The sequence below is a fragment of the Bombina bombina genome, chromosome 1 (genome assembly GCF_027579735.1).
Source record: "Bombina bombina isolate aBomBom1 chromosome 1, aBomBom1.pri, whole genome shotgun sequence".
NCBI lineage: Eukaryota > Metazoa > Chordata > Amphibia > Anura > Bombinatoridae > Bombina > Bombina bombina.
The window spans coordinates 1501768865-1501792606 of record NC_069499.1 but is presented as its reverse complement, the minus strand read 5'-3'; the positions used below and the strand labels follow the sequence as shown (position 1 = coordinate 1501792606).

The 23742-nt window shown below is 39.9% G+C and overlaps 1 protein-coding gene across 3 annotated transcripts in view; it reads right to left on the bottom strand.

Moving 5' to 3' along the window:
- The window catches only part of PRKCA (protein kinase C alpha), an 897250-nt gene that overhangs the window by 22940 nt on the left and 850568 nt on the right, over nt 1–23742 (bottom strand). For all 3 annotated transcript variants that reach the window (XM_053707823.1, XM_053707833.1, XM_053707842.1), the window contains 3 exons: nt 21749–21829; nt 19724–19831; nt 5461–5601 (listed from right to left, as the gene is read on the bottom strand). In XM_053707823.1, coding sequence (XP_053563798.1) covers nt 5461–5601; nt 19724–19831; nt 21749–21829 — 330 coding nt within the window. The remainder of the gene's footprint in view (nt 1–5460; nt 5602–19723; nt 19832–21748; nt 21830–23742) is intronic.

The following is a 23742-nucleotide window of genomic DNA, read 5'->3' as shown; positions in this document are numbered from 1 at the left end:
TATATATATATATAACGTTTCGGAGGTATTACACCCCTTTTTTCAAATGCATGATACAGCCGTTTGAACAAAACAAAAGCAGTATACTCTATACATTACCCCAAGAGAGAGAGAGAGAGAGGAGAAGGAGAGAGAAGAAAGAGAGAGAGAGAGAGGGAAGAGAGAGGGGAGAGAGAGAGAGGAGAAGGAGAGAGAAGAAAGAGAGAGAGAGAGAGAGAGAGAGAGAGAGAGAGAGAGGGGAGAGAGAGATGAGAAGGAGAGAGAGAGAAAAACAGAGAGAGAGTGAAAGAAAGAGAGAGAGAGAGAGAGAGGAGAGAGAGATGAGAGAGAGATATGAGAGAGAAATAGAGAGCGAGAGAGGAAGAGAGAGAAGGAGAGAGAGGAGAGAGAGAAGGAGAAAGAGAAGAGAGAGAGGGGGAGAGTTAGAAACGAGAGAGCGAGATAGGAGAGCGAGAGAGAAGGATGAGAGACAGAGGGAGAGAGAGAGAAATAAGGAGAGAGAAATAGAGAGAGGGGGGAGAGAGAGAGGAGAGAGAGAAGAAAGAGAAAGAAAGAGAGGAGAGAGAGATATGAGAGAGATATGAAAGAGAGAAGGAGAGAGAAATAGAGAGAAAGAGAGAGAGGAAGAGAGAAAGAGAGAGAAGGCGAGAGAGAAAGATAGAGAGATGAGAGAGGAGAAAGAGGAGAAAGAGAAGGGAGAGAGGGGGAGAGAGAGAAAAGAGAGCGAGAGAGAAGCATTAGAGAGAAGGATGAGAGAGAGAGGGAGAGAGTGAAGAGAGATGAGAGAGAAATAAGGAGAGAGAATAGAGAGAGAAAAATAGAGGAGAGAGTGAAGAAAGAGAAAGAGGAGAGAGAGATATGAGAGAGTAGTGAGAGAGTGAGAGGAGAGATGGGAGAGAGATGAGAGAAAAGTGTGAGAAATAGAGAGAGGGGAAAGAGAAATAGAGAGAGGGGAGAGAGATAAATAGAGAGAGGAAGAAATAGAGAGAGAAAGGAAGAGAGAGAGAGGAGGAGAGAGAGAGACAGGAGGAGAGAGAGACCGGAGAGAGGAGAAAGAGAAGAGAGAGAGGGGGAGAGAAAAAGAAGAAAGAAGAGAGAAAAGAGAGAGAGAGAGAGAGAGACCGGAGAGAGGAGAAAGAGAAGAGAGGAGAGAGAAGAGAGAGAGAGAAGAGAGAGGAGAGAGAGAAGAGAGAGGAGAGAGAGAGAGAGAGAGAGAGAGAGAGAGAGAGAGAGAGAAAGAAAGAGAGAGAGAGAGAGAAATAGAGAGAAAGAGAGAGAGGAAGAGAGAAAGAGAGAGAAGGCGAGAGAGAAAGATAGAGAGATGAGAGAGGAGAAAGAGAGAAGAGAGAGAAGAAAGAGAGAGAGAGAAAGAGAGAGAGGAGAGAGAAGAAAGAGAGAAGAAAGAGAGAGAAAGAGAGAGAGGAGAGAGAGAGAGATGAGAGAGAGAGAGATGAGAGAAGGAGAGAGAAATAGAGAGAGGGAGAGAGGGGGGAGAGAGGGGGAGAGAGGAAGGAGAGGGAGCAGAGGGAGGAGAGAGAGAGAGGAGATAGAGAAAAGAGAGAGAAGGATGAGAGAGAGAGAGAGAGAGAGAGAGAGGAGAGAGAGATGAAAGAGAAATAAGGAGAGAGAAATAGAGAGAGGAGAGAGAGAGAGAAATAGAGAGAGGAGAGAGATAAGAAAGAGAGAGAGAGGAGAAAGAAGAGAGATCAGAGAGAGAATAGAGATCAGAGAGAGAAGAGAGAGCAGAGAGAGGAGAGAGCAGAGAGAGAGAGAGAGCACAGAGAGAGAGAGAGAGCGAGCAGAGAGAGAAGAGAGAGAGGAGAGAGAGCAGAGAGAGAGAAGAGAGAGCAGAGAGAGAGAGGAGAGAGAGCAGAGAGAAAGAGAGAGAGAGAACAGAGAGAGAGAGAGAGAAAAGAGAGAGAAGAGAGAGAGAGAGAAGAGACAGAGAAGAGACAGAAGAGAGAGCAGAGAGAGCAGAGAGAGAAGAGAGAGAAGAGTGAGCAGAGAGAGAAGAGTGAGCAGAGAGAGAAAGGAGAGAGATAAGAGAGAAAGGAGAGAGAGCAGAGAGAGAGAGGAGAGAGCAGAGAGAGAGAGGAGAGAGCAGAGAGAGAGAGGAGAAAGCAGAGAGAGAGCAGAGAGAGAGAGGAGAGAGTGGAAAGAGAGGAGAGAGAGTGGAGAGAGAGGATAGAGAGAGAGGAGAGGAGAAAGAGAGGAGAGAGAGGGAGAGGAGAGAGCGAGGGAGGAGAGAGAGAGGAGAGAGAGAGAGGGAGGAGAGAGGGAGGAGAGAGAGAGAGAGAGGAGAGAGAGGGAGAGGAGAGAGGGAGGAGAGGGAGAGAAGAGAGAGAGGGAGGAGAGGGAGAGAAGAGAGAGAGGGAGGAGAGGGAGAGAAGAGAGAGAGGGAGGAGAGGGAGAGAAGAGAGAGAGAGGGGAGAGAGAGAAGAGAGAGAGGAGAAGAGAGAGAGGAGAAGAGAGAGAGGAGAAAAGAAGAGCGAGAGAGAAGAGAGAGAGGAGAAAAGAAGAGCGAGAGAGAAGAGAGAGAGGAGAAGAAAAGAGAGAGAGAATAGAGAGAATGAAGACACACACAGTGAGTTGTCACTATGATTTAAGAACCATTTTTATATGGCTGTTACTTGTACATAGACTAGAGGAAACGCATAAGCCTACCCACAGACAGCTCTTTCATTTTGCAGTTGGTTGCAGATTATGCATTGGGGGCATATGTATGAAGGTCTGGCGGACCTGATCCGACACTGCAGATCAGGTCCGCCAGACCTCGCTGAATACGGCGAGCAATACACTCGCCGTATTCAGCATTGCACCAGCAGCTCACAAATATGCCCCATTGTCTCTAGTTTCAATGCTGCTTGACTTAAATAAATTAAAGGGGTTTAAAAAGGTTTAAATTCCATCACAGCATTGTGTTATACATGTTTGCTGATAACTATGTGTTTAAACCCATACTAATAGGTTAAACATTTTTAATTTTTCACATCAGACTCGCTGCCGAGCCAGTCCTGAATATGACATGGCACTGACTGGGGACTAAGGGATTGTCCTTTGCAAGGGTTAAATATTTACCTTTAGATCTACTGTGTATGGGCAAATACTTTTACTTGTCCGAATGGGTCAGACCATACAATATTATCATGCTAATTCAAAGAGAAACAAAACAAATAATTCATATTGCGATCCTGCGGTATTACAAGTTATCTGTTAAGTGTTGCATTCGCACACTCTAGAATAATATTTTTATATTTAATGCTTTTGAAATCTTGGTATTAGTTATTAAAGTTTTCTATTGTGTATTGTATTTTGTTTTCAATTGAAAAACACAATTAAATGCTATAAAAATAAATGAATGGTGGTGAATTAAAGGGACATGAGACAACATTTTTCTTTCATAAATCAGATAGAGCATACAATTTTCAACAACTTTCCAATTTTATTCTATTATAAACTTGCTTAGTTCTCTTAGTGTCCTTGGTTGCAAAGCATACCTAGGTAGCTTCAGGAGCTGGGGGCCAGCTACTGATTGGTGGCTGCACATATGTGCCTTTTGTCATTGGCTTAATGATGAGTTCAGCTAGCTCCCAGTAGTGCATTTAACAAAAAGTTAAAAATGACAGAAAGGTTTTAGTTTAAAGGGACAGTCTACACCAGAATTTTTATTGTTTTAAAAGATAGATAATCCCTTTATTACCCATTTCCCAGTTTTGCATAACCAACACAGTTATAATAATATACTTTTAACCTCTGTGATTATCTTGTATCTAAGCCTCTGCAAACTGCCCCTTTTTTCAGTTCTTTTGACAGACTTGCAGTCTAGCCAATCAGTGCCTGCTCCCAGATATCTTCTTGTGCACGAGCACAGTGTTATCTATATGAAACATGTGAACTAACACCCTCTAGTGGTGAAAAACTGTTAAAATGCAATCTGAAATAGGTGGGCTTCAAGGTCTAAGAAATTAGCATATGAACCTCCTAGGTTAAGCTTTCAACTAAGAATACCAAGAGAACAAAGCAAAATTGGTGATAAAAGTAAATTGGAAAATTGTTTAAAATTACATGCTCTATCTGAATCATGAAATTTTATTTTGGCCTAGACTATCCCTTTAAGCTTAGAAAGGTACAAGGGGTGAAATGGGAAGCAGCGTATGTATGTATGTGTTAACACTTATATGCAAAATTTACATTTGAAGTGTACAGCAAAGAGCTAAATTAAAAAAAAAACACTACCTTATCAGAATGTGTGCACTTAGCTTAGCACTAAAGAATTATCCAATATGAATAGTGTGGGTTCTTCTAGAAACACATTATCTGAAGGAAATTAGGCACCTACTCTGACATGAATACTGTAGCACGCACCATACAAAAGCTTGTGTGATAAATATTAACCATGAACTTCTCATTCTAGCACGAAAATGCATGCGCTATGGATTGCGCGCCAGAGACGGTAATGCTGGCTTGTTAGCGCTTCACTTGTAATCTAGCCCCAGGAAAACTAATAAAAACAATTATAAAAAAACTAACATTAATTAAAAAAAAAAAAAAACTTTCCTGCAAAAATAATAATAAGTCAAAATTGAAACAACGGATTTGGATAGTGGCAGAAGCAAACACTTCATAGAGACAATTATCACAGCCATGGATATATGTATTAAAAACAAACAGCAGAAGAAAAGCTAGAGACTTATGAGAGCATTTATGAAAGTGTCTATCAGACGGCAACACTAAAGAACAAGTAATCTCTGACTCAGACCCAGCGGCTGTTCTGGCATTAGCTCTGTCCTAGCAGATAAATCTGTTCCTCAAGCGCTGGACAAAACTTCTAATGATATTGTTTATTTCTAGGCTGTTTGGCAGCACATTCTAATTATGCTTTGTACACCTAATGAATAAAATATTATCACCCCTATATCATGGCAAGAGCTTTGCGTCTAGTTGTAGTCTGTTTCTGTCTGAGAACATAATCCAAGGTTTGAGCGGACTATGCACCAACAAGGAGGTTTCAGCTGGTGTTAAAATCCATCAATTGACCAAAACGAATCTGTATAATTCTCTTGGACATGGGGTATTTATTGTACTCAATTCAGAACAGCTATAGAGTTTCTGGATTGCATTAACATGCAATTTACTCTAAGTGCTGCTTAAATTGCTCTTACAGAAATCTGGCAGCTTTAACATTATGGCAGAACTGTCAGGAGAAATATAAATATCGTCAATATGACTAAATGTTGTGACGTTCTTTATCTTCTGTATAGCAAGCTTTGAATAAAGTAATCTCCGTTGCACCGAGCATATCCTGAGTGAATTCTTGACAAGTCTATAAAGCAAGCATGTGTCTGATATTGAACAGTAAATTTGTTTTACAGAGCACCTCGGGCAGAACAGCTTACGCAGAAGATTGTGTCACATGCCAAATGCACTTTCAATGCCAAAACAAATGTAATTCTCACTCACCATTTTAGGCTTGAACGGTGGTTGGATCTCTCTATTTTCCAACTTCTCCCAATCGATTCTCCTGAAGAAGGCATGCTCCCGGATATCCCTCTCGCCTTCTGGGCCGCAACCCAGGCGCTTGACAGGGTGCTTAGTCATTAACTACAGATTAAAAGAGCAGAACAAGATTAATGGAAAATGTTACATAGGATGTTTGGTGGATTGCTTACATTAAAGTATCTTTTTTTTCTATCAGTTGCACAAAAACAAATTTCAAAACATTATAAGCATTTCCTTTTCCCCCCTAAAAGTAAAGGATCAGCAGTGCAGACAGCTTAAAGGAACGGTCTACTTGAAAATTGTTATTGTTTAAAAAGATAGATAATCCCTTTATTACCCATTCCCCGGTTTTGCATAACCAACACTGTTATATTGATACACTTTTTACATATGTAATTGCCTTGTATCTAAGCCTCTGCAAACCGCCCCTTTATCTCAGTTCTTTTGACAGACTTGCATTTCAGCCAATCAGTGTTGAATCATAAATAACGCCATGGGAGTAAGAATGGGGCTATCTATACGGCACACACATGAACTAGCACTGTCTAACTGTGAAAAACTTAAAATGCACTGAGATAAGAGGTGGCCTTCAATGGCTTAGAAATCAGTTTATGAGCATACCAAAAATACGAAAAGAACAAAGCAAATTTGATAATACAAGTAAATTGGAAAGTTGTCTAAAATTGCAAGCCATATCTGAATTATGAAAATTTTATTTTGACTAGATTGTCCCTTTAAACTGACTCAGGGTAAGTTATTGTAAGTCCCTTATCTTAGCCCTTTTCTAGGAGAAACTATTTGATGAAGCAATGCACCAGACAAATATGAGAGAGGTGCATTTGTTTTTTTTTATTCCCTAACGAACGGGGAAATTAAGCTGCCGAAAGCCAAAATCAGCTCTTTTCGAAGCCACAATTATTCTTTTGAAAATGCATTACACTAAGATCTTTCTGCAGCTTACTTCCGTATTCGTTAGGCAACGAAAACCTGTTAAAAAATCTTCTAGAACTTCTTGAATATTAGAGCAATCTAAAAATGTATCTTGCACACTTTGGATACCAAAGTGTGGTAAATCACCATAGAACAAGCTAACAAGTTATTGAGCTGGTTGTTCGTTCCTGAGAGTGCGCTTCTTTCTGTGTTTATTATCTCTCCCGAAGGGAAAATGGGGTAACCAAATGTGGACTCCATGCTCAGTGTGATTAGAGAAATATGGCTGCACCTTACCAATTAGGCCCAATGAAGGCCGAAACGATCATCTGAGGTTGTTGTGTTTCTTGTTCAGAGAGGAATTGGCTGTTTTTTCGGTGCTAAACTTTCTTTACTTTAATAAGCGGGATCAGACTGATATACTAAAGGAAAGAAAAACATTACACTGCCCCCACCCGGATACTTCATAATGCCACCGGCTTCCAACATTTTCTGTGGAGAACAATGGCATAAGTGTGGACATAAGCTTACCTGTGTACTTATGTATAAAGAGTGTGGTCTATACAATGTTAATTGGCTATATGAAAGTAAAAAATGTTGGTAATGTGTTTAGAACTCAGAGTCCGCATGTAGTCCACAATTTAACGAGTTAAAGTGCATTATCAACAAATACACAAACATATTTTATACAAGCGCAATATATAAAAAGAGCAGCGCTTACACTTACAAACATATAAACTTTTAAAAAAATGTTTAAATACAAACCCCAGGGTCATAAAACATCCCGGGTGACAACAATACGATCGATTAGTATATATGAAAAAATGTAAATGAGTCTTACTGATCCGTAATTTTAGTGAGTAATATAAAGTCCCAATAGGGTCCTCAGGAAGATCTGGATCACGCAACTCAGTGGAGCCAAATTTCCAAACAAGGTTGCAGCTGTTTCCAATCCCGTGGGTTTCTCCTCCACAGGCAAAAGTGGTAGTCTAAAAGATGTGGAACAAAAAGCAGACAGCGTGACCCAAATTCAAGGTAGTTTAATGGTTAAAACGTACAAACGAATAACACACTTACTAGACGTAAGTTCTTTAGCGCACATATAAACACAGGTGCCCGCATGTAGTTCAGTTGAATCGCCTTGGTTCCTGATGTCCGGTCACGTTCACTGCTTACACCAATAGGAACTCTTATTACAGCAAAAACAGTCAGCTACGGGTCCTCGTGTATGACATAATTAGCTCAATGCATTTCTCCCGGAGTACGCCCGGGCTTTCTCAAGAGCAATGTGTTTATATGTGCGCTAAAGAACTTACGTCTAGTAAGTGTGTTATTCGTTTGTACGTTTTAACCTGTTAATAAAACTACCTTGAATTTGGGTCGCGCTGTCTCCTTTTTGTTCCACATCTTTTAAAGTGCATTATCATTTTCATTTCAAATATTTTTCTTTCCATTGTGTTTTTTAAGTTGCCTCTGAGAATCTTTAGGTTTTAGATGGAGTAGTCAGGTTGGGTGAAATGGTGACCAACAGAGGTACAGTATTTTGTTTCACAGTGAGTTTTGTCTGTGAAAATGAATCTGAAGGTGCAGTTTTTGGCTTGTTTCTCCAATATAATATCCCACATCACATGCAGTGCAATGTATCATGTATACCACATTTGCAGATATACATCAACATGCTCCTTTAACGTTATAGGATTTATTCTAGTGATTTGCTGTGCTGTTTTTACTAAGTTTTACATAGTTTGTATAGAGGTTTATTGCAAGTTCCATTCTGAGTGTTCTTTTTCTCAAGGGGTAGCTGGTGGTTGTCTGAATGACAGAATAAATTAAATGATTTATGAAAATGTGCTAGTTTTTTTTTCTCCTTCTGTCCATATGATGAAAATATCATCGATATTGAGGGGTTTGTGAAGGTGAGTGGCTAGAAATATCTGTTCAAAGTCAGCCATGAAGAGGCCTTGCGTAATGTGGTGCCATTTTGGTGCCCATGGCTGTTTCCATGGTTTGTAGATAGATGGAGTTATTGAAGATGAAATAATTGAGGGTAAGTATAAATTCCTTATGTTTACTGACTGTAGAAGCACTATATGTCTGGTTATGGCTGTCGGAGGAAATAAAGTTTAAGCTGCTGGCAATATCATCTTTATGTGGAATATTGCTGTACAGGGATTCCACATCCATTGTCACAAGTATGGTATCTTCTGGCAATTCTGCTATCTCCACTAGGCCCGATATTTGCTCAGTCAGAGTGTCTATGCCCTTGTTTGTGGATTTTTGGGAGCATATAAAATGTCACCATGCTAAGGTTAGAGGGAATCTTCTGAAAGCTTGTCCACTTATAAATGTATAGTTAATCCAATAAAAAAAGTATCATTGCTCAATACAATACTCTTGTTATTTTGATATCTAAATCACTGGAATAACATGGCTACTCCAATCAAGATCAGAAAAATGTGAGTAAACTCAATAGAGGTGTTGTATCAGTTGAACAGCGGGATTGCGCTATTTCTTCCTTTTTTTTTTCTTTGAGGTGTTGAATTAATGTATTTGTATATATTTCACACAGACAACATCATTTATGTAAGAACTACCTGATAAATTAATTTAGTCCATGAGCTGTTACGTATGGGATATACATTCCTACCAGGAGGAGGCAAAGTTTCCCAAACCTCAAAAGCCTATAAATACCCCGCCCACCTTACATATACCTCAGTTTAACGTATAGCCAAGTGATGAGGTGATTTTAGGAGTAAAAGCCAAAAAAGAGGAGAAGGAAAAAAGATGTGCATTCAAACAAAAAATATAACCCACAAATGGATGGGGCTTCGTGGACTCTCGCCACTATGAAATAAATTAATCAGGTAAGTTCTTACATGAATTATGTTTTCTTTCATATAGGTGGTAAGAGCTGTTACATATGGGATATAATACAGATGATGTGGAAGTCCACGCGTATCAATAAAGGGAGGGATAAAATAAAAACAGCTTTTTTCTCTGAGAAATTAAAATTCAAAAACTCAAAATAAAGTATTTTATGACAACCTCCCCTCTCAAAATATTGGTAGATTATTTTTAAAAAGATCGCCTTGAGATTATTATGTTCGGAAAAAAAAAAGGATTGAATGTAGCCCTTTGTTTTTATTAATTAATTAAGGCGCAAATAACGCTAACAAAGTCGTGCCAAACGGCTCGATATGATGTCGCAAATGTCTAGCATTTAAAAACGCATTATGGTGTGCGAGGAGATAGAAACATATGCTTCACAGAAGCAAGGGTCCGGTATAATATGTGACAAGACAGCCAAACCAATACTGAAACATAGCAGAAGTAATAGAATAGGAGTATAACGTTGATCTGTAAAGGGAGGCAGAAGATGAATCCCTGCGACCGAATTTACAGAGTCCATGAAGAGATTTCCCAAGAGATGAAAACATTGTGTAAGGAGGCAGCACTCCATTCACATCCCTCTGCTAAACACTGTATTCTGAGGGGAACCGGGCATCAATATGCTCAGAAGCGCCTTTCACTGAAGAAATCGAGCACATCATCATGCTTCAACCACCTCCTAAGGAGGCAAAGTTTTAAACTGAGGTATGTGTAAGGTAGGCTTTTAAGGTTGGGAAACTTTGCCTCTTCCTGGTAGGAATGCATATCCCATATGTAAAAGCTTGTGGACTCTCGCCACCTATATGAAAGAAAAGTCTGTTTTGTGTAGCATCTACATGTAGTAACCATTAGGTTCCAGGATTAGGGTGCTAGTTTATTATTTTGCAAGACATACATTTACTATATCAAGGAAAATGTATTATCTTTGCAAAAAAAGTTTATGATTAGATTACCCATTTTTTCTTCCTGATTCTTTCTTGAATACTAAGTATGGCTATATTGTACAAAGGAATGGGGACATGCTAGGTTTTCCATCTGGTTCTGATCTGCTAGAAAAATGTTTGAATATTCTATAACATAAATTATTTATAATGCTATCAATAAACAGACTAATAACTAGAAATGTGCTATTTCTCCAACATAAACACGTTAATTTTTGTTTTATGCTAAAGACAATTCACTAAAGCAATTTCAATTTGAGCCCTGTGGACTAGTAAGATAAACGTTTAGCACTAAAGGGGTTAAGTCCTGGAGCTGCACTGTCTTTCTGATCTGCTGGATTTTATGAGTTTCTATGGGAACCCGGACATTGTCCCGCAGATACATACAGTGACTGCATAATGTCATTAAATAACAGGTTGAATTTCACATCTTTGGTAAATTACACTGAGCTAAATGTCTATGGAGCGTAGGCTGCAAGTGACAGAAATGTCAGTGTAGTAAGTGAGTGATAATCGATTTAAACAACCAACTTATTTGTATGTCAGTTTCAATATTACACTACATAATTTTCATCTAAATCAGATACCCAAAAACTGTAACTGGGCACGATTATCCCCCCCTGTGGTGCAGCTATTAACAAGTCTGAAGACCAAGCTCAGCTAAGGTTACTTGCAGGCATACCAATTAGTTTGTAATAAGTCTATTGTGCAGGGTGTGCAACACACAGGAAGGGCTGTCAAACGGTACTTAAAGGGACAGCCAACCCAAAATAGCTTCTGAGTGATACATATTAAGTTTCAAACGACTATTAATTACCAATGTAGCCCAATTTTCTCCTATAAATCGTTGTAAAGTAAAATGACTTACGATTTGCTCCTGTGTTGTTTGCAAATGTCCGCCTGCCCCTTCCCCTATTTCGTCAGCAGCACGTCATCTGCAAGTGATCGCAGTAAACTTTTCTATCCTACTCGTTCCCATGTTTGGCGCATGCGCAATGCGCCGATTGTAGTCAAGGGGTACTTTTGAATCTGGAACTTCATGTAACCGCTCAGTATCCTAGCGGTTTTCTATTGACTACAATTGGCGCATTGCGCATGTGCCAAACATGGGAACGTGTAGGATAGAAAAGTTTACTGCAATCACTTGAAGATGACGTGCTGCTGACGAAATAGGGGAGGGGGTAGGCAGACATTTGCAAACACAGGAGCAAATCGTAAGTCATTTTACTTTACAACGATTTATAGGAGAAAATTGGGCTAGATTGGTAAAAATTAATCGTTTGAAACTAAATATGTATCACTCAGAAGCTATTTTGGGTTGACTGTCCCTTTAAGTTAAAAGGACAAAATTTATGGGACAGTCTAGTCAGAATTAAACTTTCATGATTTAAATACGGCATGCAATTTTAAACAACTTTCCAATTTACTTTTATAATCAAATTTGCTTTGTCCTAAATATCTCCCTATCCAGGGAAACCCAGATTTTAAAAGTGGCTTCACCTCTACTGCTTTTAAAGAATGGTCCTCTAATAATCCTATAATATATCATTCAATTGATGGATCCACTTACAAAACAGATTAGAACCTTTGACTCCCTATCCAGGGAAAACCTTTTTTGCTTCTCTGCAAGTCAAACACTATTTTCTCAGTCAAAATCCATGGATGTTGGGCCCGCTAATTATTGATAGATACCGCCTAGGCAAACACTCACTGACGGCTATCTATGGATGTCTGTCATCTAAAGACGCAAAAGATAAAGTGAATAAGCTTTTCCATTCACGGAGCACAGAAGTCCCAGGCATCAATTTTGACTTTCAAAAAAGCTTTTTTAGAGTTATGAAATACTCGTATTCCGTAGCCTCGAGAGAATCACATATTAAACTTTTGAATAGAGCATATCTAACGCCTAAGTCAGTGGCTAAATGGAATACTCAGGGAGATCATGTTTGCTCCAGATGTAGTTTGTCTGCTGCGGACTTACCACACCTTTTCTATACCTGCCCAAAAATTCAAAAACTATGGAGACAAATAGAGTACTGGTTAAACAGATTTTTGTCAGCTAGAATTATCTTAGAGCCTTCACATATTTTTTTTCCTATTTACACAAAGGAGTGTGCAGAATAAGGCATTGATTAACACCACAATTTTATTAGTCAGGCAGATGATACTTAATTCCTGGAAGGACAGGAAAACTCAAAGCATAGCTGCATTTGCACACAATATGTTACATCAAATAGTTCTGGATCAGCATGACACCTAATCTTTCAAGATAAGTTAAAAGCCTTCTTGGTCAAAAGGGATAGAGTAATTCTAGCCCAATCTAGAGAAACCCAATTCCAGATCATAGATCACTTTTGTGCCTCTCCCATCTTTCTTCATCTGATACTACTTTATGACTACCCCGGGCATTGGAGACAACATCTATTCTGAACCCCTTCTCTCCCGTCCCTCTCCCTTGTCTCTCCTACCCTTCCTTGGCTTTTTTTTTTCTTCTCTCCTTCTTTTAGGTGGTTTTTGTTATGTTTTATCTTTTATCTTAAAATCTAGACCTTCTATGGAAATCTGATGAAACAGACGTATCAAATTTAAATCATTTTATTTTGGTATATTTAAGATGAGGAAGAAACGGACAATAACTTTAAAATTAATAACGCAAGGTCATATCTTTAAATTTGTTATTTTTTCTTTTTCTTTCTTTTTGTCTGTATATATAAAAAAATGGGTGAAGACAGAACAAGATTATTTATTTTTTGCTTTTGTCGATATTTATTGTATGACGCATGACATGATGTTATTTTTCTGTATCCATTTATATATCGTTTTTGGCTCACCTTTATTTTTGTGATCACTTGTTGTTTTATTATTTTGGTACGTCTGTAAATACTAATAAAAATTATGTTTAAAAAAAATAAAAAAATGTGTTCTCTTAGTATTCTTAGTTCAAAGCTAAACCTAGGTAGTTCATATGCTAAGTTCTAAGCACTTGAAGGCCGCCTCTTATCTGAATGCATTTTGACAGTTTTTCACGGCTAGAGGGCATTCGTTCACGTGTGCCATATAGATAACATGCTCACGCCCGTGGAGTTACCTAGGAGTCAGCACTGATTGGCTAAAATGAAAGTCTGTCAAAAGAACTTAAATAAGGGGAATGTCTGCAGAGGCTTAGATACAAAGTAATCACAGACGTAAAAAGTGTATTCATATAACAGTGTTGGTTATGCAAACAAGACTGTCCCTTTAAACATTCATGATTCAGACAGAACTTTCATTTTTGGAATTTGCTTCTATTATCAAATTGTTGAAACGCATACCTAGGTAGGCTTAGAAACAGCATTGCTTTACTGGGATCTAGCTGGTGATTGGTGGCTGCACACTAATGCCTCTTTTCATTGGCTCACCAGTTGTGTTCAGCTACGTCACAGTAGTGCACTGCTGGTTTGAAGCTGATTTTAACTATGTGTTTAACCACTCTGCACCATTGCATGCATATAACAAAATAATGTTGTGAAGTCTAAGAAAAAAACATAATTTATGCTTACCTGATAAATTTATTTCTCTTGTAGTGTATCCAGTCCACGGATCATCCATTACTTGTGGGATATTCTCCTTCCCAACAGGAAGTTGCAAGAGGATCACCCACAGCAGAGCTGCTATATAGCTCCTCCCCTCACTGCCATATCCAGTCATTCGACCGAAACAAACAGAGAAAGGAGAAACCATAGGGTGCAGTGGTGACTGTAGTTTAAATAAAATTTAGACCTGCCTTAAAAGGACAGGGCGGGCCGTGGACTGGATACACTACAAGAGAAATAAATTTATCAGGTAAGCATAAATTATGTTTTCTCTTGTTAAGTGTATCCAGTCCACGGATCATCCATTACTTGTGGGATACCAATACCAAAGCTAAAGTACACGGATGATGGGAGGGACAAGGCAGGAACTTAAACGGAAGGAACCACTGACTGTAGAACCTTTCTCCCAAAAACAGTCTCCAAAGAAACAAAAGTGTCAAATTTGTAAAATTTTGAAAAGGTGTGAAGCGAAGACCAAGTCGCAGCCTTGCAAATCTGTTCAACAGAGGCCTCATTTTTAAAGGCCCAGGTGGAAGCCACAGCTCTAGTAGAATGAGCTGTAATCCTTTCAGGGGGCTGCTGTCCAGCAGTCTCATAGGCTAAGCGTATTATGCTCCGAAGCCAAAAGGAGAGAGAGGTTGCCGAAGCTTTTTAACCTCTCCTTTGTCCAGAGTAAACGACAAACAGGGCAGATGTTTGACGAAAATCTTTAGTAGCCTGTAAGAAAAACTTCAAGGCAGGGACTACGTCCAGATTATGCAAAAGACGTTCCTTCTTTGAAGAAGGATTAGGACACAATGATGGAACAACAATCTCTTGATTGATATTCCTGTTAGAAACCACCTTAGGTAAAAACCCAGGTTTGGTACGCAGAACTACCTTGTCTGAATGATAATTAAGATAAGGAGAATCACAATGTAAGGCAGATAACTCAGAGACTCTTCGAGCCGAGGAAATAGCCATCAAAAACAGAACTTTCCAAGATAAAAGTTTAATATCAATGGAATGAAGGGGTTCAAACGGAACTCCCTGAAGAACTTTAAGAACCAAGTTTAAGCTCCACGGGGGAGCAACAGTTTTAAACACAGGCTTAATCCTAACCAAAGCCTGACAAAATGCCTGGACGTCTGGAACTTCTGCCAGACGCTTGTGTAAAAGAATAGACAGAGCAGAGATCTGTCCTTTTAAAGAACTAGCTGATAAGCCTTTGTCCAAACCCTCTTGGAGAAAGGACAATATCCTAGGAATCCTAAACTTACTCCATGAGTAACTCTTGGATTCACACCAATAAAGATATTTACGCCATATCTTATGGTAGATTTTCCTGGTGACAGGCTTCCGAGCCTGTATTAAGGTATCAATGACTGACTCGGAGAAGCCACGTCTTGATAGAATCAAGCGTTCAATCTCCATGCAGTCAGTCTCAGAGAAATTAGATTTGGATGATTGAAAGGACCTTGTATTAGAAGGTCCTGCCTCAGAGGCAGAGTCCATGGTGGAAGAGATGACATGTCCACTAGGTCTGCATACCAGGTCCTGCGTGGCCACGCAGGCGCTATCAGAATCACCAATGCTCTCTCCTGTTTGATTTTGGCAATCAGTCGAGGGAGCAGAGGAAACGGTGGAAACACATAGGCCAGGTTGAAGAACCAAGGAGCTTCTAGAGCATCTATCAGCGTTGCTCCCGGGTCCCTGGACCTGGATCCGTAACAAGGAAGCTTGGCGTTCTGGCGAGACGCCATGAGATCCAGTTCTGGTTTGCCCCAACGATGGACTAGTTGAGCAAACACCTCCGGATGGAGTTCCCACTCCCCCGGATGAAAAGTCTGACGACTTAGAAAATCCGCCTCCCAGTTCTCTACGCCTGGGATGTGGGTCGCTGACAGGTGGCAAGAGTGAGACTCTGCCCAGCGAATTATCTTTGAGACTTCTAACATCGCTAGGGAACTCCTGGTTCCCCCTTGATGGTTGATGTAAGCCACAGTCGTGATGTTGTCCGACTGAAATCTGATGAACCTCAGTGTTGCTAACTGAGGCCAAGCTAGAAGAGCCTTGAATATTGCTCTTAACTCCAGAATATGTATTGGGAGGAGTTTCTCCTCCTGAGTCCACGATCCCTGAGCCTTCAGGGAGTTCCAGACTGCGCCCCAACCTAGAAGGCTGGCATCTGTTGTTACAATCGTCCAATCTGGCCTGCGAAAGGTCATACCCTTGGACAGATGGACCCGAGAAAGCCACCAGAGAAGAGAATCTCTGGTCTCTTGATCCAGATTTAGTAGAGGGGACAAATCTGAGTAATCCCCATTCCACTGACTTAGCATGCATAATTGCAGCGGTCTGAGATGCAGGCGCGCAAATGGCACTATGTCCATTGCTGCTACCATTAAGCCGATTACTTCCATGCACTGAGCCACTGACGGGCGTGGAATGGAATGAAGGACACGGCAAGCATTTAGAAGTTTTGATAACCTGGACTCCGTCAGGTAAATTTTCATCTCTACAGAATCTATAAGAGTCCCTAGGAAGGAGACTCTTGTGAGTGGTGATAGAGAACTCTTTTCCACGTTCACTTTCCACCCATGCGACCTCAGAAATGCCAGAACTATCTCTGTATGAGACTTGGCAATTTGAAAGCTTGACGCCTGTATCAGGATGTCGTCTAGATACGGAGCCACCGCTATGCCTTGCGGTCTTAGAACCGCCAGAAGTGAGCCCAGAACCTTTGTAAAAATTCTCGGGGCAGTGGCCAACCCGAAGGGAAGAGCTACAAATTGGTAATGCCTGTCTAGAAAGGCAAACCTTAGGAACCGATGATGATCTTTGTGAATCGGAATGTGAAGGTAGGCATCCTTTAAGTCCACTGTGGTCATGTACTGACCCTCTTGGATCATGGGTAGGATGGTCCGAATAGTTTCCATTTTGAATGATGGAACTCTGAGGAATTTGTTTAAGATCTTTAGATCCAAGATTGGTCTGAAGGTTCCCTCTTTCTTGGGAACCACAAACAGATTTGAATAAAATCCCTGTCCCTGTTCCGTCCGCGGAACTGGATGGATCACTCCCATTACTAGGAGGTCTTGCACACAGCTTTGGAATGCCACTTTCTTTATCTGGTTTGCTGATAACCTTGCAAGATGAAATCTCCCTTGTGGAGGAGAAGCTTTGAAGTCCAGAAGATATCCCTGAGATATGATCTCCAACGCCCAGGGATCCTGAACATCTCTTGCCCACGCCTGGGCGAAGAGAGAAAGTCTGCCCCCCACTAGATCCGTTTCCGGATAGGGGCCGTTCCTTCATGCTGTCTTGGGGGCAGCAGCAGGCTTTCTGGCCTGCTTGCCCTTGTTCCAGGACTGGTTAGGTTTCCAGGCCTGTCTGGAATGAGCAACAGTTCCCTCTTGTTTTGAAGCGGAGGAAGTTGATGCTGCTCCTGCCTTGAAATTTCGAAAGGCACGAAAATTAGACTGTTTGGCCTTTGATTTGGCCCTGTCCTGAGGAAGGGTATGACCCTTGCCTCCAGTAATGTCAGCAATAATTTCCTTCAAGCCAGGCCCGAATAAGGTCTGCCTCTTGAAAGGAATGTTGAGTAATTTAGACTTTAAAGTCACGTCAGCTGACCAGGATTTAAGCCATAGTGCCCTACGTGCCTGGATGGCGAATCCGGAATTCTTAGCCGTTAGTTTAGTCAAATGAACAATGGCATCAGAAACAAATGAGTTAGCTAGCTTAAGCGTTCTAAGCTTGTCAATAATTTCATTCAATGGAGCTGTCTGGATGGCCTCTTCCAGGGCCTCAAACCAGAATGCCGCCGCAGCAGTGACAGGCGCAATGCATGCAAGGGCCTGTAAAATAAAACCTTGTTGAATAAACATTTTCTTAAAGTAACCCTCCAATTTTTTATCCATTGGATCTGAAAAAGCACAACTGTCCTCAACCGGGATAGTAGTACGCTTTGCTAAAGTAGAAACTGCTCCCTCCACCTTAGGGACCGTCTGCCATAAGTCCCGTGTAGTGGCGTCTATTGGAAACATTTTTCTAAATATAGGAGGTGGGGAAAAGGGCACACCGGGTCTATCCCACTCCTTGCTAATAATTTCTGTAAGCCTTTTAGGTATAGGAAAAACGTCAGTACACACCGGCACCGCATAGTATCTATCCAGCCTACACAATTTCTCTGGAATTGCAACTGTGTTACAGTAATTCAGAGCAGCTAATACCTCCCCAAGCAATACACGGAGGTTCTCAAGCTTAAATTTAAAATTAGAAATCTCTGAATCAGGTTTCCCCAAGTCAGAGATGTCACCCACAGACTGAAACTCTCCGTCCTCATGTTCTGCATACTGTGACGCAGTATCAGACATGGCTCTAACAGCATTTGCGCGCTCTGTATCTCTCCTAACCCCAGAGCTATCGCGCTTGCCTCTTAATTCAGGCAATCTAGATAATACCTCTGACAGGGTATTATTCATGATTGGCGCCATATTAGCGTGCGTCCCCTGAGCGGGAGGCGAAGGGTCTGACACGTGGGGAGAGTTAGTCGGCATAACTTCCCCCTCGACAGAACCCTCTGGTGATAATTCTTTTATAGATAAAGACTGATCTTTACTGTTTAAGGTGAAATCAATACATTTAGTACACATTCTCCTATGGGGCTCCACCATGGCTTTCAAACATAATGAACAAGTAGGTTCCTCTGTGTCAGACATGTTTAAACAGACTAGCAATGAGACTAGCAAGCTTGGAAAACACTTTAAAACAAGTTTACAAGCAATATAAAAAACGTTACTGTGCCTTTAAGAAACACAAATTTTCCCAAATTTTGAAATAACAGTGAAAAAATGCAGTTACACTAACGAAATTTTTACAGTGTATGTAATAAGTTAGCAGAGCATTGCACCCACTTGCAAATGGATGATTAACCCCTTAATACCAAAAACGGAATAACAAATGACAAAAACGTTTTTTAAACAGTCACAACAACTGCCACAGCTCTACTGTGGCTTTTTACCTCCCTCAATACGACTTTTGAAGCCTTTTGAGCCCTTCAGAGAAGTCCTGGATCATGCAGGAAGAAGCTGCATGTCTGTGTCTGTAATTTTTGCTGTGCAAAAAAAGCCAAAATAGGCCCCTCCCACTCATATTACAACAGTGGGAAGCCTCAGGGAACTGTTTCTAGGCAAAATTCAAGCCAGCCATGTGGAAAAAACTAGGCCCCAATAAGTTTTATCACCAAACATATGTAAAAAACGATTAAACATGCCAGCAAACATTTTAAAATACACTTTTATAATAGTAAGTATCTCTATTAATAAGCCTGATACCAGTCGCTATCACTGCATTTAAGGCTTTACTTACATTACTTCGGTATCAGCAGCATTTTCTAGCAAATTCCATCCCTAGAAAAATATTTTAACTGCACACTTATTACAGGAAAACCTGCACGCTATTCCCCCTCTGAAGTTACCTCACTCCTCAGAATATGTGAGAACAGCAAAGGATCTTAGTTACTTCTGCTAAGATCATAGAAAACGCAGGCAGATTCTTCTTCTAAATACTGCCTGAGATAAACAGTACACTCCGGTACCATTTAAAAATAACAAACTTTTGATTGAAGAAATAAACTAAGTATAAAACACCACAGTCCTCTTACGACCTCCATCTTAGTTGACAGTTGCAAGAGAATGACTGGATATGGCAGTGAGGGGAGGAGCTATATAGCAGCTCTGCTGTGGGTGATCCTCTTGCAACTTCCTGTTGGGAAGGAGAATATCCCACAAGTAATGGATGATCCGTGGACTGGATACACTTAACAAGAGAAATGAACATAAATTGTACTGTTGCTAGTGCTGCATTTTATGCAGTGATAGCCGTTCCCTCTGTTTGCATTGGACTTACCCCTTTGCAGATGGAGACAGCTTCTTTAGACATGGATTTTGGATATGACACATTATGTTCCATGATAGACTGGAAGAGCTCATCTTCATCTTCTCCATCAAACGGAGGCTGCAAACGCAAAATAACAAGCGCAGTGTAAATGAAGAGCTCAACATCTTTGTATTACCACACAGTGTTGCGGAGTAACAAAAGATGGCACAGTAGCCCGAGGATAAAATCTTTGTATGCGCGTACAGGGCAGGAACCCTTTTCCCACATTAAACTTAAAGGGACATGAAACCGACATTTTTCATTATTCAGATACCATTTTAAACAACTTGAATTATCTAATTTCCTTCTCTTGGTATCCTTTGTTGAAAAGCATATCTAAATAGGCTCAGTAGCTGCTGATTGGTGGTTGCACATAGATGTCTTGTGTGATTGGGTCACCCATGTGCATTGCTAATTCTTTAACAGAGGACATCTTAAGAATGAAGCAAATTAGATAATAGAAGTAAATTGGAATGTTGTTTAAAGGGACAGCCTAGACCAAAACAAACTTTCATTATTCAGATAGGGCATGTAACTTTAAACAATTTTCCCAATTTATTTCTATCACTTTGCTTTGTTCTTTTGGTATTCTTAGTTGAAAGCTAAATCTGGGAGGTTCATATACTAATTTCTAAGCCCTTGAAGGCCGCCTCTTAGCTCAGGGCATTTTGACAGTTTTTCACCACTAGAGGTGTTAGTTCATGTGTTTCAAATAGCTAACACTGTGCTCACGCACGTGGAGTTCCTAGGAGCCCGCACTGATTGGCTAAAATGCAAGTCTGTCAAAAGAACTGAAATAAAGGGGCAGTTTGCAGAAGCTTAGATACAATATAATCACAGAGGTTAAAAGTGTATTATTATAACTGTGTTGGTTATGCAAAACTAGGGAATGGGTAATAAAGGGATTATCCATCTTTTAAAACAAACATTCTGGTGTAGACTGTCTCTTTAAAATTGTATTTTCTATCCGAATTGTGGCAAAACATTTTTTTGGGTTTCATGTCATCAGATGATATACCGCTAGCTATTTAAATACATTTACAAACATACCTAATCAAGCTCCACCTTTAACAGCTGACTGCCATGTTGAATAGCATGCGCCAACACGCATTACAATTTACTATATAATGATCTGGTACTGTTTATAATTTGTTCCAATATTATTCTAATCATATGTTATTACATTAAAATAGTTTTATTTGTTGCATTCTAAAAGGGGCATTTTAATGTATTAAGGTTTTTTGCTCTTTTGAGAGATGGATATTCCTGAGCAGAAAAATGCATAGCTATATTATTCTAGGCTTGTGGGCATATCCCTGTCTACCAATATGGATAAAGCAGAAGTCCTTATATAAGCAACTGTCCTTGACATGAGTTGTGCCTATATATTTATTTATTATTTGTTTAAAGCTCAATCCATATATTGTTAAACTATCCTTTTTTTTCCAAGTAAAATGTTTTAGATTAGTAATCTTTCATATGCACAATACATTTTTTTCGCTTAAAGGGACTGTAAACAACTTGAGATTTTTATATCAAATATTTAGTTACCTGTAATGAAACATCTTTGCAATAAATTTTCATTTTTTATTCGTCCCCTTTTCATGTAATATACAGTATCTCTGAAAATTGTTCCTAGCGTGTATTTAGTGTTTCATATTCGGTTAAGTGTATGTATTTTATAAAGTTTTATGTTGTTTAAATATTGACAAAATAAGTGTAAAGTTATTTTCTATAAAACAATGGGAGCTGCCATGTTGTAACTTAGGTTACCTTCTTTGCTGTGACCAATTAGGGACAGTTATAAATAGGTCACTAGATTGTGCAGCCAATGGCTGTGTGGAATATAACAGTGCTCTGCACTTCAATATCTAGCAGGAACTTAAAAGCTTACAATTTCAGAATGGAATTACATGAAAGAAGGGGCAAAATAAATAATGAAAGTGTTTAATGTCCCTTTAAGGGATTTTGCTACAGCCTGAGCTGAGTTCTTACCTGTCCTGCAAGCATTTCATATAATAAGACTCCATATGCCCACCAATCCACCGATTTCCCATAGGGTTGATAAGCAATGATCTGTGTAAGACAAGAAAAAATACAGTAATATTACTCAATATACAATATGATATACTAAAAAAAAGGAAGTTTTATTTTCATGCATCATGTGACCGCCATCAGCCAATCACATAATGCACATATGTATATATGGAAAACTCTTACACATGCTCAGTGGGTGACTCAGAAAGTGTGCATATAAAAAGGAAGTGCATTAGAAAGTTGTTTAAAATCACATGCTCTATCTACATCATGAAAGTTTAATGTTGACTTCCATGCTGCTTGTTAATACCAATACTGTTTTTACCTACACAGGTAAACATCTTCTCCAGCTGTTTATACGCATCAATACAATGTGAAGACAGTATGAGGAATTAGGCATTGTCATATCCCACATTCTGTGCTGTCCTTAATCTGAAAGTGTGCAGTTATGTGTGCGTATGTACGCACATTTATATGTGTGTGTATTTTGTTACGTGTGTATTTTGTTTTGTTACGTGTGTGTATTTTATGTGTGAGTAATTTGTTATGTGTGTATTTGTGTGAATGTAATTGTGTGTTTTGTTATGTGTGCGTGTATTTATGTGTGTAATTAGGTTTATGTGTTTGTGTATTGTATTGTATTGAGCCCCAACTAGTAAATGGCAGACAGAGATGGTTCCCTACTTGGTATTTTGTGGTGAACGGGCAGCGGACACTGTACTGTGTGAGTGCAGAGCCTGTCAATCACCCCAAACTAACATATTTGGGGTGTTTGACCTCTGCAAACTCAGAGGAAGATGATCGGGTAAAGAGCAGTGGTTGGATGAAGCATAAGCAAAATTGCCCCGCAAGAGTTGAAATGCAGTATTCACAAACCTGACGCGCGCAAAACAGTTTAAAGGGACAGTCTAGTCAAAACTAAACTTTTATGATTCAGATAGGGCGTGCAATTTTAAACAACTTTCCAATTCAAAGCTAAACCAAGGTAGCCTCAAATGACAATTTCTAAGCCCTTGAAGGCCACCCCTTATCTCAATGCATTTGACAGTTTTCCCCAGCTAAATAGCATTAGTTCATGTGTGCCATATAGATAACATTGTGCTCACGCCCGTGGAGTTACTTATGAGAGGGCATTGATTGGCTAAAATGCAAGTCTGTCACAAGGCCTGAAATAAGGTGACAGTCTGAAGAGGCTTAGATACAAGGTAATTGCAGAGGTGAAAAGTATATTAATATAACCGTGTTGGTTATTCAAAACTGGGGAATGGGTAATAAAGGGATTATCTGTCTTTTTAAACAATAACAATTCTGGAGTAGACTGTCCCTTTAACTTCGAATATTGCAATATTGTTAACTTATTCCCTAATAGACTAAAAACATAAATTATGCTTGCCTGATAATCTTCTTTTCTTCTGACGGGAAGAGTCCACAGCTGCATTCATTACTTTTGGGAATTCAGAACCTGGCCACCAGAAGGAGGCAAAGACACCCCAGCCAAAGGCTTCAAATACCTCCCTCACTTCCCTCATCCCCCAGTCATACAGCCAAGGGAGCGAGGAACAGTAGGAGAAATATCAGGGTGCAAAAAGGTGCCAGAAGAACAAGAAATTTACAGCCGCCTCATAGAGATAAAAACACAGGAGGGAGCTGTGGACTCTTCAGAAGAAAATGAAATTATCAGGTAAGCATAATTTATGTTTTTCTTCTTAAAAGGGAAGAGTCCACAGCTGCATTCATGTCAGGGTGCCAGGAATCAGACTGAGACAAGAAGTGCAAAAATAATCACACCTTTATAAATAACAAAAATAATAAAAAGTCCACAAGTCAAATAACAAGCCAGGAGTTAAAACCAGAGCTGGTAGTCAGACAAGCTGAGTCAGGTGCCAAAGTGAGTAGTCAGACGAGCCGGAATCAGGAACAAGGAGAACAGCAAAGTCAGGAACAAACCAGGG